Raw genomic sequence first — 16,067 nt, forward strand, 5'->3', positions numbered from 1 at the left:
GATGTTGGATACATCGCAACGTCCCTCGCCTTCGAGTAATACTACTCTGTGACGCAGGTGCTACAAGCTGGAGTCTGGAAGCGTCTGATGACCTTCGCAGCCCGCTTCCTGCAGGGCGTGACCCACAGGAGTCTCGATACGTTTTCTATCGCTCTGTGGTGGCTACACAACAGCTGGTCTAACCTCAGGCTCCTTTTTGGACAGGTAGCAGAAGGTTGAGGGCATTGTTATCAGGTTTTAGTCTGCATGAACGAAAGAAGTATGTCTGGCCCTTACTTCTTTCTTCATCATCCCCTCTACGGGGGAAGCAGCATCCTGGTCTCTGCATAGCTGACCTCGAACCTCTGCAGGTAAACCATGCTTCCTTGTGTTCCGAGTATTGAGTCAATACTGTCGCGTCCCCCATACCCTGACGAGGTGGTATTGGGAACGTCCTAACCCAGAGTTCCTTCTGGAACTCCAGGTCAACTGCCTAGGACGGGTCACACTTCTTCCTTCACACACAAGCTTACGTAGGCCACATGGTTCCTTGCGGTGCAAGGAACTTGTGAGGTGCAGGGACTCCTTTTCTCGAGTGCGACTCACTCGGATTCTGAGTCCCCGGGTAAAGCCAAAGCCAGTATGGCTGGGGACTTTCCACCCTTCCTAAGGGATAAGTCACCCTTTGTAAATAGCGTGGTTTGTATTTCGGTTACGGAACAAATGACAAATTCGAAGATAATTTGTATTTTTCCTAACCATACAAACCTTAGCTATTTACACATATTTGCCCGCCAGCCCTGTCCCCCAAGACAAGTCCTACCTCTAAGTGAAAGTGAGTATTCACCTGTGTGTGAGGGGGAGGAGGGGTAGCTAGCTACCACTCCCCTACCCCCCCGCTAACTAGCGCGGGGGTAATACACCCTCGTTAAATTCTAATGGCTCGCCATTTCAGCTACGCTAAAAGTAATAACCCTTTGTAAATAGCTAAGGTTTGTATGGTTAGGAAAAATACAAATTATCTTCGAATTTGTCATTTTTCCCCCATTGTTTGCATCAGAACATTTCAAAGTACTTATTGTAAATATTTACCCACATTTTAATTACTGACCCGGTCCACCCCAGCCAACTACAAAGGCTCCATTGTTCGTACATGAATGCAAATCAATAGAAGTATGTCTTCAATAAACTGGAGTAGCCATTGATAACTTTAACAAGGGAGTTGCATTAGTTAGCGGAAAGTAAAGGGTGAGACACCCTTGCCAGAGTATATGACGCCACTTTTGTCTTTGTCTTCGAGGTCTATGGATGTACTCATTGGTGCTCTTCCTGACTGAGGGATCTTTTCTACTCTTGTGATAAGTATGATTGTGTGTTTGTGACCTCTTAAGTTTATCAGTTGAAGTACATCGAAGGTAACGGTCGAGTGGAAGCGTCAGACGACCTTCACCACCCACTACCTGTAAGACGTAACCCACAGGTAAATGGATACGTTTTTCCATTGGTCCTGAGTTTGTGATAAAGGGAAATTTGTTCCAATGAGTATACAAACCTTCTTTCCCACATGTTGTAGTCTTTTGAAGGGTGGAACTGTATGCAGTTCCTTTCCTGGAGGGTGGGACTGTATGCAGTTACTCTCCTGAAAGGCGAGACTGTATGAAGTTCCCCTCATGTAAGGTGGGACTGTCTGCAGTTACCTTTTTGAATGGCTGGACTATGTGCAATTCATCTGCTGAATGGCTGGATTGTAAGCAGATCATGTACTGAGGACTGGGACTTTAAGCAGAGCCCCTTTTAAAGGGCAGGACTCTAAGCAGTTGTCTTCTTAAAGGGTGGGACTGTTCGCAGTTCTCCTCTTGAATGATGGGACTATTCGCAGTTCTCCTCTTGAAGAGATTGTGGTGTTGTTGGAATCCTGCAGTCATTGGGAAGATGTTAAACTCCCTTGAGACGTTACTTGGTTTGCTTGAAATTTCCCATCTTCAAAAGGGAATTTTTTGTTGCAGCCTGAGTGTTCTCTCTCTTAGGTTGGGCCAAAGTTTGTGGCCAAAACCCAGAATCTGTTGAGACATGACCTCAGGTTGGGGGTAATCGTAAGGAGAGGCGTTGTGCCCCTCAAGGGCTTTACTGTGCTATCTGAAAACTAGAAATATGAGGCACGAGTGTCAGTGTCTCCTTATCACAGGTAGAACCAATAAAGAGATGTTGGAGAACACGGTCTCCTTCTGGCATCGTGGTACCATCCGTAGATTATAATCCTCGACTGCAGAGAAGTTTGAAGTACCACCTTGTGCTAGAGGTCACAAAGTTTTGGATATACAGTAGGTCCCATCTTATTCTTCAAGGAGAATCTTTCCAGGTATTGAAAGGCAGGTGTTACCATACAATCATCACCGACTTTAACTTGTGAGAGTGTACCAATAAGTCCCTCTTTACGTTTGTCCTTTTTATTTTGGTGACTACTAATGTAATTGTGTAGCTAGCCCAGCTCCCACACATGACAGAAAGCATATTTTTTATGGTAACAACTTTATATATGTCTGGAATGGAAGGTAGAATGACTGGCTCTTCTGCTGCTTCTTTCCTTCCCATCTCTTAGGTATGAAGAATTTATATCGTTACTTGCTGAATGTGACATTGATGCTGTTAAGCTAAACTTCTGAGTACCATTCTTATTAGAGGAAGCCTATAAGAAGTAGTTCTCCCCCATCATTCCATAATGAGGCTGGGGTATGGTAGAATGCACACCAATCCAGTGATCATTATATGACAGGTATTTCATTATGGACTGCATCTTCTCATTGGTGGAGAAGGATTCCTTCTTAGATCGTGGACCAGGTACATACCAAGTACAGGCTGGGTCCTATCAACCTACTCATCGCTATGTTGAGTAAACTGGGTAGATGGAGTCTTCTTATGTTTTCCATATTTTAAGGGACGAAAGGTTTGTGTACACTGAAGGTCAAAAGTGAAGTGTCTGGCATGAAAGTGAGCTGGGCTACTCACCCACGCTCACCACCGGGCACTATTCCAGCCCTACAGAAGACATACTTGTTTTAAAGGACTCAGGTTTGTATAGCTAATAAAAATTTGTTATCTTAAGAATGACTGATGATGTTAGATTAATAATTTTTTCTTTGTTTTCTCATAGGTTTTGCAGTTATAGAGAAATAAGGATGGGGAAGATTCAGCTAAAGTTACCAGCCACTAGTCCAAAGTGTGTTGAAGTACACCTCATACCGGAATACATCGACACTCCGCCACCAACTCGTAAGGTGGGTTATCAATAGCTGAAATTTTTCCAGATCTCATCCATGGAGTTGATAGATGAAGTATTTTATCTTATCTGTGGAAGTTAAATGTTAAATTGTAACCTGGTGGTACAGAATTGTATTCACACTTAGAAAATTAATTCTTTATGTTGTATGTTCAGTTTATAGTTACTGTATTGATGTTTTGTATATTTTGATAAATATGGTCAACAGACCAATTTCATGATTATTGATATTTGTGAGTTGCTTAAGTTTCATGGTTATAGAGTCATTGGGGGAAAAGTTTTTGAAAGTTGTGAGCTACAATCCAGATTGATTAAGGATACATTCATTTTATTATTAGTAAAATTTTCCATATATCAGGAGTTTTTAAATCCTCTGGGGTTGAGTAGCAGTTTTTTTTCTGTCTCTTCTTGCTCTCTTTTACTTCAGACTAGGGCTACATATAGGTCTCTTCATAAAACGGTCCATATTTAGTAGATCAAGTATTTCAAGTTAGCTTACAGGTCTCTTTGAGCTTATACAGTACTAGATAGTGCACTGAAAATGTCAGACGATATTCAATCTTAAGGGAAATGTAAAGCAATTTTGGAAGGTACACTAGATAGATTATATTTTAAGTAAATGGGGTATGACTAAATCCCATTTCATTTTAGGCTGATTTCCCGTTAGTCTTGCAGTCTCAATATGTCAACTATTCAATTAGTCATAACATTAATGTCTCTTAGAATATGGGTCTCTTTGAACTCCTATATGTTCTTACACAAATACAAACCCTAATCCTATACAAAGGTGAATGATAACTGCAAAACTGGAATACATCGGTTAGAAATTATTACAAGGTATTGACAAAGGGCTGTAGAGGGGAAGCACCATCCCCCTCCTGGGTCACTGACAAACCACTTCAATAGCAGCTGTCAGACATTTTTCGGGCTGGATATTTTGGCAGTTCATTAACTATTTTCTTTTTCTTTTCTGCTGTGTTAATGACTTAAGTGTGTTTACAGATGCGCGCAGATATGCGGAAGTGTACAAGGGTGCTTCCCAAGATCTGCGTTATCTTCATGAGCTCTAGGGACACAGATCCTCACCAGTTATGCCTTGCCTATAGAAGGCACTCCTGCAACCAGACCTCTCCCTGTGACGAATATCAGGAGTGGTCACCATCCCAGCGGGAGAAGTATGGTAGGAGAGGAAGAAGAAATCTAAGATGGATTCTTCATTTTAGGGTCACCCTTAAGGTCGAAGAAGGCCCGACTGCCTTCTTCCACCCCTAGTATTCTGCTCTCCGACTCATCATTGGTTTCCTTCGGGGGCCAATTGATCTTAGAGCAAGGGGGTCCTTTCATTTTCCCTAGCAAAACAATTGGGTCTCTTCCTCAGGGGAAGTTTTCTTTTGTCTCTTTTCAGTATGACTACACCTTATGTTTGTTGTGGTCTTCCTTGGGATTGTAAGGTTCATCTTTAGAGGAGTTGTTGAAGCAGGCTCTTTATTTTTCCAGACACCAGCAGGAGCATCTTGTAGCCCCTGTTTCAGAGGATGTCGACCCTTCAGTGTCGTCGGAGAAGCTTGCCGTTGTCTCCAAGCCACCTTCAGATTCTTCGGAGGAAGACTTGTGTCCCAGGTGCCCTTTGTCCCCTACCCTGAGGATCTCTAAGCAAGTTCCTGACCCTCACCATCATAGAAGGAGTCCTCCTTCAGAGTAAATAAGCAGGGTTATTTCATAATCTCTGTTAGATCATTCCCTTTCAGAGGAGGATCTTAGGCGAACCTCTCGTATGCAAGCCTTCTCTTCAGATCGTCCATCTCCTTCTCGGTGGCAGAGATGTCGAATATGTAGGCAATGGCTGTGGCAACACTGCAAGCGGCTTCGTGGATTAACCATTGGTCAGGAATTGTTGGTATCCTAGCCGACACCAAGGACATGTCAAATCCTGATAGGAGACAGGCTCTAAAAGACGTTGTGCTCATGGATGTCAAGGCGGTAGAGTTCATAAAGCATTAGGCATCCAGCCAGTGGGCTAATTGGATTCTTAAGAGACGTGTTGTTGTGAAGTCCAAATTCAATGAGTGAATTCGGCAACAAGAAGGATTGAATCGCCATAACTCCTCCCTGAAGGGTCCTGCGTCCTTCCCTGTTTCCAGGAGTGGAGGTGAAAGTTACGACTGAGAGGTGGAGGAAAGATGCAGCACTAAGCCATTCCCTTCCGTAAACCACAGTTTGCCTCCCCTCAAGTTAACCTAGAACTGCAACTCGAACAGCACAAGCCCGCAAAGCAACTCAGATAGGCAATTCTCGACCTCAGACATCGATTTTAAAGCAAGGATTGAGCCAGCCCATTTTGTCCCACCTAGGCCAAGGGGATTTTAGAGTCAGAGCAAAAGGTCAAGGATGACAACTCCATTAGAGGAGCAGTCTTTCCACAATACCACCAGTGGTAGAATGCTTACAGTCTAGTTGGAGGAGGTGGTGGTATCATGGGACGAAAATATGTCTGATGGTGGATGTTCTTCGATCCGGATACCTCTTCCCGTTCATCAGCTCTCCCTCTCCCCCTGGTTCCATCACTAGTTACGTTGTCATCCTATCAACAGGGATTGGTGAAAGATCTAGCTTTTAGGCAGAGGTCCAGGCTATGCTGGAGAAGAGCGCTCTCCAAGAGGTCAACGACGATTTCTCAGGCTTCTTCAGTCGACACTTTCTTGTAGGGAAGGCTTCTGGAGGCTGAGACCAGCCAACGACTTCTCACCCCTGTACAAGTTTGCTCTGCAAACTCTGTTCAAGATGGAGATCACAACCACAATCATGCATGCAATCAGGCCTTGGACTTCTTGGTAACCATTGACCTAAAAGACACATGCTACTTGATCCCGATCCATCTGTCCTCCAGGAAGTACCTAAGTGTAATAGTAGTTGACAAAGTAATCCAGTTCAGGGTACTTTGCCTCAGGCTTTCAACAGCTTCTCAAATGTTTAAAGAGTATTTATTAGTTTCAGTATGGGCACAGTAAAGGGCATTCATCTCCTATGATACCTGGGTGATTGGCTAACCCTGGCAGACTCAGAAGAAACCTTTCTCCTCCACTGAGACAGAATCCTTTCATTTTGTCACCATCTAGAGATCGTGGTGAATCGATAGAAGTCTGTACTGTACTAGTGCCCATACACAGACTCAAGTACCTCGGAATGGACATAGAAACAGTTCTCAAAAGGATTTATCTGTCTCAGGAGAGGATATCTTGCCTAAGAAAGGTAACACTCTCCTTCCTTCGACAGCCCCATTTGGCGGCACATCAGTGACAGAGGTTAATAGGAGCACCTAGTACCAAGTTGTTGCCTCCACCTTCAGTCACTTCAGTGGGAGTTAAAAGTGTGTTGGTCTCAACATAATCATCACGTCTCACTTGTACTAGAGGGGAAAAGGACTAACAGTGGTGGCCAGATGAGTCAAACCTTCTGAAAGGTTGCCCTCTCTTGGGGCTGCCTCCAGAATTCCTATTATTAACAGACGTATCTAAGGAAGGATGAGAAGCACACCTCTGTCAGCATATGGTTTCAGGGCTCTGGTCTGAGCAGAAGTGCCAAGACCTGATAAATGTATTGAAGCTTAGAGCAGCTTTTTTTCAGTACTTCTGCATTTTTGCCACTTGGCGGTGTTTGATGAGCAACAACACCAGCGTGTTGGCATATATGAACAAACAAAGAGGTACTTTGTCACTGTAACTTTGTCTTCTTGCAGTAGTGACTCTTGAATGGGTCTAACTTAACTCGATTTTCTTAACATCCCGCTTCATTCCAGGCAGGAAGTATGTAGTGGTGGACAAGTTTAGCAGGAGGACGCAAGTGCTGGTCTCCGAGTGGTCTTTGAGTGTTCGGATAGTGACAGAGATCCTGATTTTGTGAGGTTTGCCAATGTTAGACCTATTCATGACCTCTCTGAACCTCATGCTCCCCATTTACTGCTCTCCAATTCCAGATCCAAAGACAGCACTTGAGGACATGTTTCAGCACATATGGGACGGCCTCGACTTCTATGCTTTTCTGCCGTTCTACCTGATAAGGAGTGTCTTGAATTGAATTCGAGCAACACCCAATCTCAGCATGACTCTTGGGCCCTGAAGTGGCATCAAGAAGAATGGCACCCAGACCTTTTATTTCTGTAGGTGGAGACTCGGAGGGATTTGCCTCCTTTTCTTGACTTGTGCTAACCATTCATCCAGATATTCCACATGTGGTGGAATCCCTTCCTCTTTATGCATGAAGGTTATCCAGCATCTCCTCTCAGTGAGAGGGTGCGCAAGAGATGTCTTGATAGCTCCGTGTGTATTACTGTACTAAGCCAATGGTCTATGTGGTGATAGAATACTTAACTCTTTCAACATCCCAAATGTAAGAGGCCTGAGTATCCCACAATATGTTTCAAGGCAGTTGGAACAGGGACTTTCTCCCGTCTAAGAACAAGTCTCCTTTGTAAAGACGAGGTTTGTATCTGTGGAGGAACAAATGACAAATTTGGAATAATTTGGATTTTTCCTAACCATATAAACCTGAGTCCTTCACTCATACTTTACTGCCATCACTAACCCCCTAGAAAGTCCCAGTTGGTATCAAAGTTGTTTGTCAGTAAGCCAGCTGGGGGCTGGTGCTTCCCTGCTACCAACCAGTTGTTGATACCTTGTTATAAATTTTAACTTCCCTATTTCAGCTTCGCTGTTATTATTCTCTAATGTAAAGAACTTAGGTTTGCTATTTTTCATACATTGGAACCGTTTTTCAATGTCCTATACAGGTCAGTTACAGGATTTCAGTGTGAAAATTGTCTGATTATCTTGTTGATTTAATGCTTTTTGTATTAGCTTTTTATCCTCCTCTGAGAAGGTAATGTTAGAGTTGAGTATGGGGGAAAGGAAGAATGAAAAGCTAGATCTGAACTTAAAGGGAATAGTAGAGGGAGTGTAGAAGAAATTTTACAGAAAATCAAACGTCAGTGCCCTGACAATTGTAAAGATAGAGTAATGTTGGAATTAGTGATCACCAAAGATCATATAAATTATTAGTTTGGTTAGGGGACCATTGCTACATTGCTTTGGGCTCTCTATTTGCAAGTATGTGGATCAGTATGCGAAGTATCACATGGTTTGCCGATAGAGGGTGTGAAGAAGAAACAAAGTAGGATTTTTTAGTGAAACTAATTACAGTACCTTTGATTTAGTTCTGTCCTATAAAGAAAACAAAGGAATAAGTTTATTAATTATTTCTTTTACCTTCTATCCTTAAGTAGCTATTTTGTTTTTATTTCCAATAAAATTTTTTATTTATATAGATTGTTTTTTTATTCAATAGGTTATAAGTTGCAAGTTCAGTACATGTACAATACCGTATTAAGTTTGACCAAATACTGATGTAAGTAGTAGTGTATTACAAGTATAGTACTGTAGTTTCATAACTGCCTTCAATGTGATAATTATCTGTACTTTTCTTTTACAGAAAAACCAGTGGGCTGTCAATTTTGTTGGCACCATGATGGGGGTAGGACTTATCATGTGCTTCCTCTTTGTATATAAGTATGGAAGAATACTTTCTATGTTCAGAGGCTGCAACACTATGTTTCCTTCTAAAGGAGGTGGCTCAGAGAATACACCATACCTCTCTCATCAAGCCAGTTTAGAGCGAATGAGAAGTTACACCAACTGGGTTAAAAATGGAAATGGGAAGAAAGATTACGGGGTAAACTTCCTGGTTTGGGAAGGTAATCATTCACTTCACAGTGCAGCACAGCAAGTTCTTGAAGGTAGGAAACCCCTTCCTGACCCTGTTAGGGTTCAGGACAACAAGCAGTGTAGTGATATACCTCTAAGTCTTCGATTTGATTGCCTGCCCGGAGGAACCATAGATCAGAATACTTGTGAGAGTCGTGGTTGCTGCTGGCTGCCTGCTCAAGAGGTAAGAAGTTTTTTCTTTTGCTCTAAAATTGTTTGTTATTTGAATGATTACTTGACTTGAGGAATTTTAACTTCCATGTATGTTTTACTCTATTCAAGATTTATTTTATTTGAAAAGTTTTAATGCTCCACCTCAAAGTACATTTTTAATTATTTTTTCTGTATCACTATGAGATACAGGTGTTGTTTGAGTATATCTTCAGTACAGCTAGATTCAGTCATATTACATTGTATTCTGTACTAAGCGATCAAATTCCGTAGAATTAGCTCATAAAAATGTAAAATAAGTAAGAAATAATGTTAAAAAATAAAGGTAAAACCAGTATAATTCTCTAATGTGATAGAGATACAACTGCTGCAGGAAAAGTATTTATTGAAATACATTTTCACTTCTTAACAGATTCCCGAGCAAAAACCATTCCCATCTCCCCGTTTACACCGTCCGACCCACGGTACGCCACTGGAAGACTTGCCACTCAACGTTCCTTACTGCTTTTATCCCCGAGACTATGATGGCTACCGCTTTGTCAACTTCTCTTCTGAGAGCTATGGTAACAGTGGTTATTTGAAGCGAGAGACCTCCAGTGGTTACCCTCACGACATACCACTTCTCAAGATGGAAGTCATTTATGAAACTGAAACACGCATCAGAGTTAAGGTGAGTACTTAGTAGAGTGAGCTAATTTTAACCATAATTACCTCTGCCAACGAAGTTGGAAGGTGGTTATGTTTTTGCCCCTGTTTTGCGTGTTTGTTTATTTGTTTGTGAACATCTTCCTGGCTACAATGTTAATCGTAGAGTAATGAAACTTGCAGGGATTACCTGTTATGTAAAAACCTGGAAATGATAAAATTTTGGAAGGTCAAGGTCACGATCAAGCCAAATGTCCAATTCGCATAATCAGCCAAAAGGGTGGATATCGTTGTCACAGAGCCTTCAAACTTGGTTCATATTAGAGTGTATGAAAATCCACACCAATTAATACATGTTAAGGTCAAAGTTCATGGTCAAGGTTGAGAAATAAGCTGCTGTGGCAGAGGTCTGTGCTCTACTGACTGCCCCTTAAGTTTTATGTGTTATTTCCTGACCAGATTAATTTGAAGGTGATTTTCTTTTTGGTGTCCGACCAACTACTTCATTGGCTGTCATAACTTGTCTCCTTATGTGTATGTTTTGATAGGCTTTACTAAAACTATATCAGACTCATTTTATTTTCTTATTGTTTTATTAGGAAGAATTTGATTCAGATTCAAACTAAATACTTTGCATCTGTGCCCTTTTTTCTTAATTACAAGTTTATCATCTTTTGATTGGTTTCTACGCATATACAGAAATTTCTTCCTTTAGAATAAGGATATGTCTTAACTCTTATCTTACAGAATAGATTTAAGAACCAGAAGTTCCTAAAAACACATAACCAGTTGAAGAAATGGAAAATATGGCAATTTTACATGAAATAAACAGGTTTTCAAACAATAAAGTACTGTAAGTTTAGGTACTCATGACCCTGTAACCAGTGGTGGTTTACAAACCTAGGATATTGCCTGTTGGCTGTGTAGTGTCAGTCTTTGTTCCAAATTTCCAGAATACCCTCTCTAAATGTAAATTTCCTATTTTCTATATGTTACCTATTATATCTAGGTCTTGCGTATTGTCTTTCCTTTCTCTGTTGTATACTAACTCCTACAGCTGGGATGACACACACATTCTCTCTCTCTCTCTCTCTCTCTCTCTCTCTCTCTCTCTCTCTCTCTCTCTCTCTCTCTCTCTCTCTCTCTGTGTGTGTGTGTGTGTGAAAAAATAATAGTACAACAGTACCGGAGATTAATATCTAGATCAGGAATAAGAAATTTGATAGAAGGCAAATTCTTGTTGAACAAATTAAGGTGAGAGTCAGCAGCTAAAGACCAGCAAGGAGAAATGGCTTGCTGGAATTTCACTACGGGAAAAGAGGGAGAGTCAATATATTTGAATAATATCTGGTACAGTATACGTAACTTAAAAGATGTCTAAGAAAAACTCGTCAGATACTATGGCCATGTATTAAGAAGGGAGGAGGAGTGTGGAGTGTCAATGGGTTAGATGGATGGATATTGTGAGGGGGGAATATAGGTTTGATAGGACTGGGAGATGATAATGGAAATAGATAGAGAAAGTTGACTCAAGCAGCAGACCCTGGTATGCAGTGGGATTAATAAGGTAAAAAAAAAGAAGAAAATTGGAGAAGCAAGAAATAAAGATGAGAGTCAGCAGCTGGAGACCAGACAGAACCATACTTGGTGCTTGGGATACTTTAAAGAATTTCTTAGTACTTTTTATAGTACTGTACATTGAATATTGTATAAGGCACTCCGTATGCAGTTGTTATAATGTTGTGCAAATATAATTTCCTTTGATTGTAATCAGATTATTGCAGAGTATTTGCAATTTTTTTTTACTGAAATAGAATAGGCGTCATGCTATTTTTTATTGAATATTTTTATACATTTCAATGAAGGAAAGTGGGCAGAGATGTCAGGTTATCTCATACAAGGATTTGGAAAAAGAACATCAAGATTTAAAGTGCTCCAGTAATTCTAGGTCATCAGAGCTCAGCAGAGTCAAATGATATCAGGATAACATGATTTTTCATTATTATAATTGAAGTTACTTCTTTTTTATATTTTTAAAGTTATTCTTTATTCTTATAATCATACATAAAGTAGACATGTATAATGAAAATATTGATCATTCAGAAATCTAAATAAAGAATAGACTGTTCATAAAAAGTGTACAGTATACAGTAGTATAGATGTAAAATGAACCATTTCTAACAGCTTGAGTAGATTTTTTTATGATTTAGAAATCATTAAAGTAAACTTGCGATGGTTCCTTTGTTTTGTCTTATAGATCCATGATGCAAGTTCATCAAGATGGGAATCACCACTGCCAATAGTACCTAATGTTGAGCTCGGTGCTGCAGAACCTTTGTATGGCATCGCGGTTGAGGAAGATGACGGTTCCTTTGTTATCTTCCGAAGAGCGTCTTCACTTCCTCTGTGTGTATATTGTTAATTTGTAGCCTTGTCAGTGATCTTTTATTGCAATGTTTCTTTTAACTGGTAATTGTTCCGTAACCGAAATACAAACCACGCTATTTACAATGGGTTGGTAGCTGAAATGACGAGCCATTAGAATTTAACGAGGGTGTATTACCCCTGCGCTAGTTAGCGGGGGGGGGGGGGGTAGGGGAGTGGTAGCTAGCTACCCCTCCCCCCCTCACACACAGATGAATGCTCACTTTCACTTTTGGCTCGGACTGTGACAGACGTCTCTGTCTTGGTCCTCTCTTGGCAGCCATTGTTTGTTTTGTCTTTACTTAATCGCTTACTTTTCATTTACTCAATATATATGTAAACATGTTTTCATGTTTGTATATATATTTGAGTATAGAAATCAGTAAGTTTCCTTTTCAGAGTTGTGTGTGTAGTGTACGATATCTACGTGGAGTCCTCGGCAGTTAGGCCACCACGGCGTAATTTTATGGGTGGCGATCGAGTTTGACTTATGTCTTTCTCTCTCTCTCTCTCTTGAGGTCGTTCACCCTTTTACTACGTGTTACTACGCCCTTGTAGCTTCCTTTCCGTGTGGGGGGGTTGCTACGCCGTACGTTGTCTCAATTAGTTTATGAATCTAATTGTAGTTGTTTTTTTTTTTTTCAGCCTGTAGAACGATTCCTTTCGGGGTTTTCGTTCTTTCTTTAGTGTTCATTCATTTTTAAATTACATAATTACATAGTTACATAATTATAATTGTTATAATTCTGTTTTGGTTACAGCTCTCCTTCCGTGAGTGTAAGTGGTTGTGAGGGCACGTGCCTGTTGTGTAATTCTTGTTTCCTTTCCCTCGGGATTCCTCTTCGGAGCCTTCCCGGGGGAATGAATGTGTACTAATGTTTTTTGTTTTATTTTTTTACAGTTACCGATCTAGTTCGTTTCTGTAATATGGCAACGGTGTGAGCTGTCTTGTTGAGGCCTGGGGATTCGGCTGTTGCTGCCTCCCCCCTTGTATTTTCGTCAGGGACATGTCTCTTTCTACTGGAAGTACTCCCGTGACGACGGACAGCTCTCCAGTTCATTTTAGAACTCTCAGGAGGCTTGCCTCCTTGGGCAGGTAACTTTCCTTCCGAGGGAAGTTTTTCCTGTCCAGGCTTGAGTTTTTCCCCTTATGGAGGGTTCTCCTCTTGCCTTTTTTTCGTGCGACTATGCTCTTGGTGCTGAGCGGTCACACCTGCAGTTTCGCTCAAGGGGCTGGGCAACTGCAGGAGCTCCTATTCGGAGGATTGCTCCTTTTAGGTCACTGGCTGACCAGTCTCTTCTACGAAGTGTTTCTCTTTCGTTCGCGAGAGAGTACACTCATAGAGACTTCTCTTCGGAGGATTCTTCTATTGCTGTTGGCCTCCCTCGCCGTAAGGCCCACCGTCCGCCTCATCGTAAGGGCCTCTCATCTCCCTATAAGGGTGCTAAGAGGCGCCTTTTTGAATCTCCGTTTGCAGCCTACAACTCCTTTTTCTTGATCTTCCGCCTTGGTGCAGATGGACAGCAGTCTGATCTCGTCTTCCGACGGGCAACGGTCTTCCCGACGGACAATGGTCTTCCGACGGACATCAGTCTCCCGGCGGACAGACGACGGTCTTCCGACGGACATCAGTCTCCCGGCGGACAGACAACGGTCTTCCGACGGACATCAGTCTCCCGACGGACAACGATCCCTTCGGGGCAAAGGGTTGCCTCCCACGGGGGTTCTTCCCTTGCGTGTCAGGGTTCCTCTGCGCGCCCTTCTGCTGTGTTCTCTCCTGCTCCTGCTCAGTGTTAGCGCACGGGCGCTCTCCTGCTCATCAGCGCTCTCCTGTTTGTCAGCGCTCTCATGATGATCATCCCTGCTGTTCCTGTTGGTTCTTGTTACGCGCCCTATGCGCCCACGTTCGCCCTCGCGATCTAGAACTTCGGTTCAGGTCGGGGTCAAGGACTCTTCTTCTATGCGCAGGCTTCCACGCGTAGCCTTCTGCTCGTCAGCGATCATCAGCTTGCCAGCGTTCATCAGCTCGCCAGCGATCACCTGTCTCTCGGCGATCTCCGGATCGCCCGCGTGTGTTACAGCCGGCACGCCAACGTTCTCCAACACTTCTGAAGGAACATGGTTCGCCAGCTACTAGCTCACCTGCGCATGCTGCTCGCCATCGCGCGATCGCCTACCTGCGGATGCTGCTCGCCATCGCGTGATCGCCCACCTGCGGATGCTGCTCGCCATCGCGCGACCGCCCACCTGCGGATGCTGCTCGCCATCGCGCGACCGCCCACCTGCGGATGCTGCTCGCCATCGCGCGACCGCCCACCTGCGGATGCTGCTCGCCATCGCGCGACCGCCCACCTGCGCATGCTGATCGCCATCGCGCGACCGCCCACCTGCGCATGCTGATCGCCATCGCGCGACCGCCCACCTGCGCATGCTGATCGCCATCGCGCGACCGCCCACCTGCGCATGCTGATCACCATCGCGCGATCGCCCACCTGCGCATGCTGCTCGCGATCGCTCACCTTCGCATGCTGCTCGCCATCGCACGATCGCTCACCTGCGCATGCTGCTCGCCATCGCGTTGGCAAGCCACAACGCGCCATTGCCAACCTGCGCGTTAGCGCTCACCAACTCACCACCGATCGCCTGTTGATCCATATCGCCAGCGGTCTTCCTCGCCCACGCGGCAGCGCGTTTCCTCGCCATCGCGCCAACGCTTGCGTTCGCCGCCTCGGACTCGCGCTCATTCACCTGCCCACCCTCGCAACCGCTCGCCTGCGCGCCCGCGCGACCGTTTGCCTGCGACCGTTCGCCTGCGCGCCCGCGCGACCGTTCGCCTGTGCGCCCGCGCGACCGCGCGACCGTTCGCCTGTGCGCCCGCGCGACCGTTCGCCTGCGCGCCCGCGCGACCGTTCGCCTGCGCGCCCGCGCGCCCGCGCGACCGTTCGCCTGCGCGCCCCGCGCGACCGCGCGACCGTTCGCCTGTGCGCCCGCGCGACCGTTCGCCTGCGCGCCCGCGCGACCGTTCGCCTGCACGACCGCGCGACCGTTCGCCTGCGCGACCGTTCGCCTGCGCGACCGCTCGCCTGTGCGCCCGCGCGATCATTCGCCTGCGCGCCCACACGCCCACGTGCCTGCACGTCTACGCTCATGCGCGTCCGCGCCCATGCTCTCCAATGTTCGCCCGCGCGCGAACCAACGGTTTTCCATCGCGCGGACGGACGGTGTTCCGTCGCGCGAACCGACGGAGTTCCGTCGCGCGAACCGACGGAGTTCCGTCGCGCGAACCGACGGTGTTCCGTCGCACGCCGTCGCGCGAACCGACGATGTTCCGTCGCTCGAACCTACAGTGTTTCTTCGCACAAACGTTGGCTTATTTTTTGCAGTATCCATTGCTCGTCTATGGGTTATCACTCGCCGACCACCGGCTCTCGCCCTTCCTACCACGCTCGCCCTCCTTCTGCGCTCCTTCGCTCACCTTTGTTTGCGTTCCTGCGTTACCGCGCATGGGCGCTTCCACGTTCGCCCACGCGCAAATCTTTGAATTACCATCGCGCGAGCTCCAGGGCGATTGCGACCACGATTCCCATTGGGGTTTTCGCAGCATGGCCAGCCTGGCGAGTTCTTCTGGAGCGTATTTCCAGAACACGGCCTCACCCCGTAAACGCAGAGCATGGCACTTGCAAGAATAGGAGAAACTTCAGGGAGATCTGAGCAACACTCCTCTTTCCAGAACCTGGGTTAGCCCTTCCCCGTCATTCCCTGGAAGGATTTTTGGCGGGGGGGCTTTCCGTTCGAGATTTCTCCATCGGACAAG

General features: G+C 44.8%; 1 protein-coding gene across 1 annotated transcript in view; it reads left to right on the plus strand.

Annotated features, from left to right (window-relative positions):
• LOC137618217 (lysosomal alpha-glucosidase-like) overlaps window positions 1–16,067 on the plus strand; it is a 109,314-nt gene that overhangs the window by 14,596 nt on the left and 78,651 nt on the right. The window contains exons 2-5 of the mRNA XM_068348335.1: window positions 3,131–3,254; window positions 8,741–9,196; window positions 9,596–9,853; window positions 12,086–12,234. Coding sequence (XP_068204436.1) covers window positions 3,156–3,254; window positions 8,741–9,196; window positions 9,596–9,853; window positions 12,086–12,234 — 962 coding nt within the window. The 5' untranslated portion in view covers window positions 3,131–3,155. The remainder of the gene's footprint in view (window positions 1–3,130; window positions 3,255–8,740; window positions 9,197–9,595; window positions 9,854–12,085; window positions 12,235–16,067) is intronic.

This window comes from Palaemon carinicauda, chromosome 24, assembly GCF_036898095.1.
Source record: "Palaemon carinicauda isolate YSFRI2023 chromosome 24, ASM3689809v2, whole genome shotgun sequence".
Taxonomy (NCBI): Eukaryota; Metazoa; Arthropoda; class Malacostraca; order Decapoda; family Palaemonidae; genus Palaemon; species Palaemon carinicauda.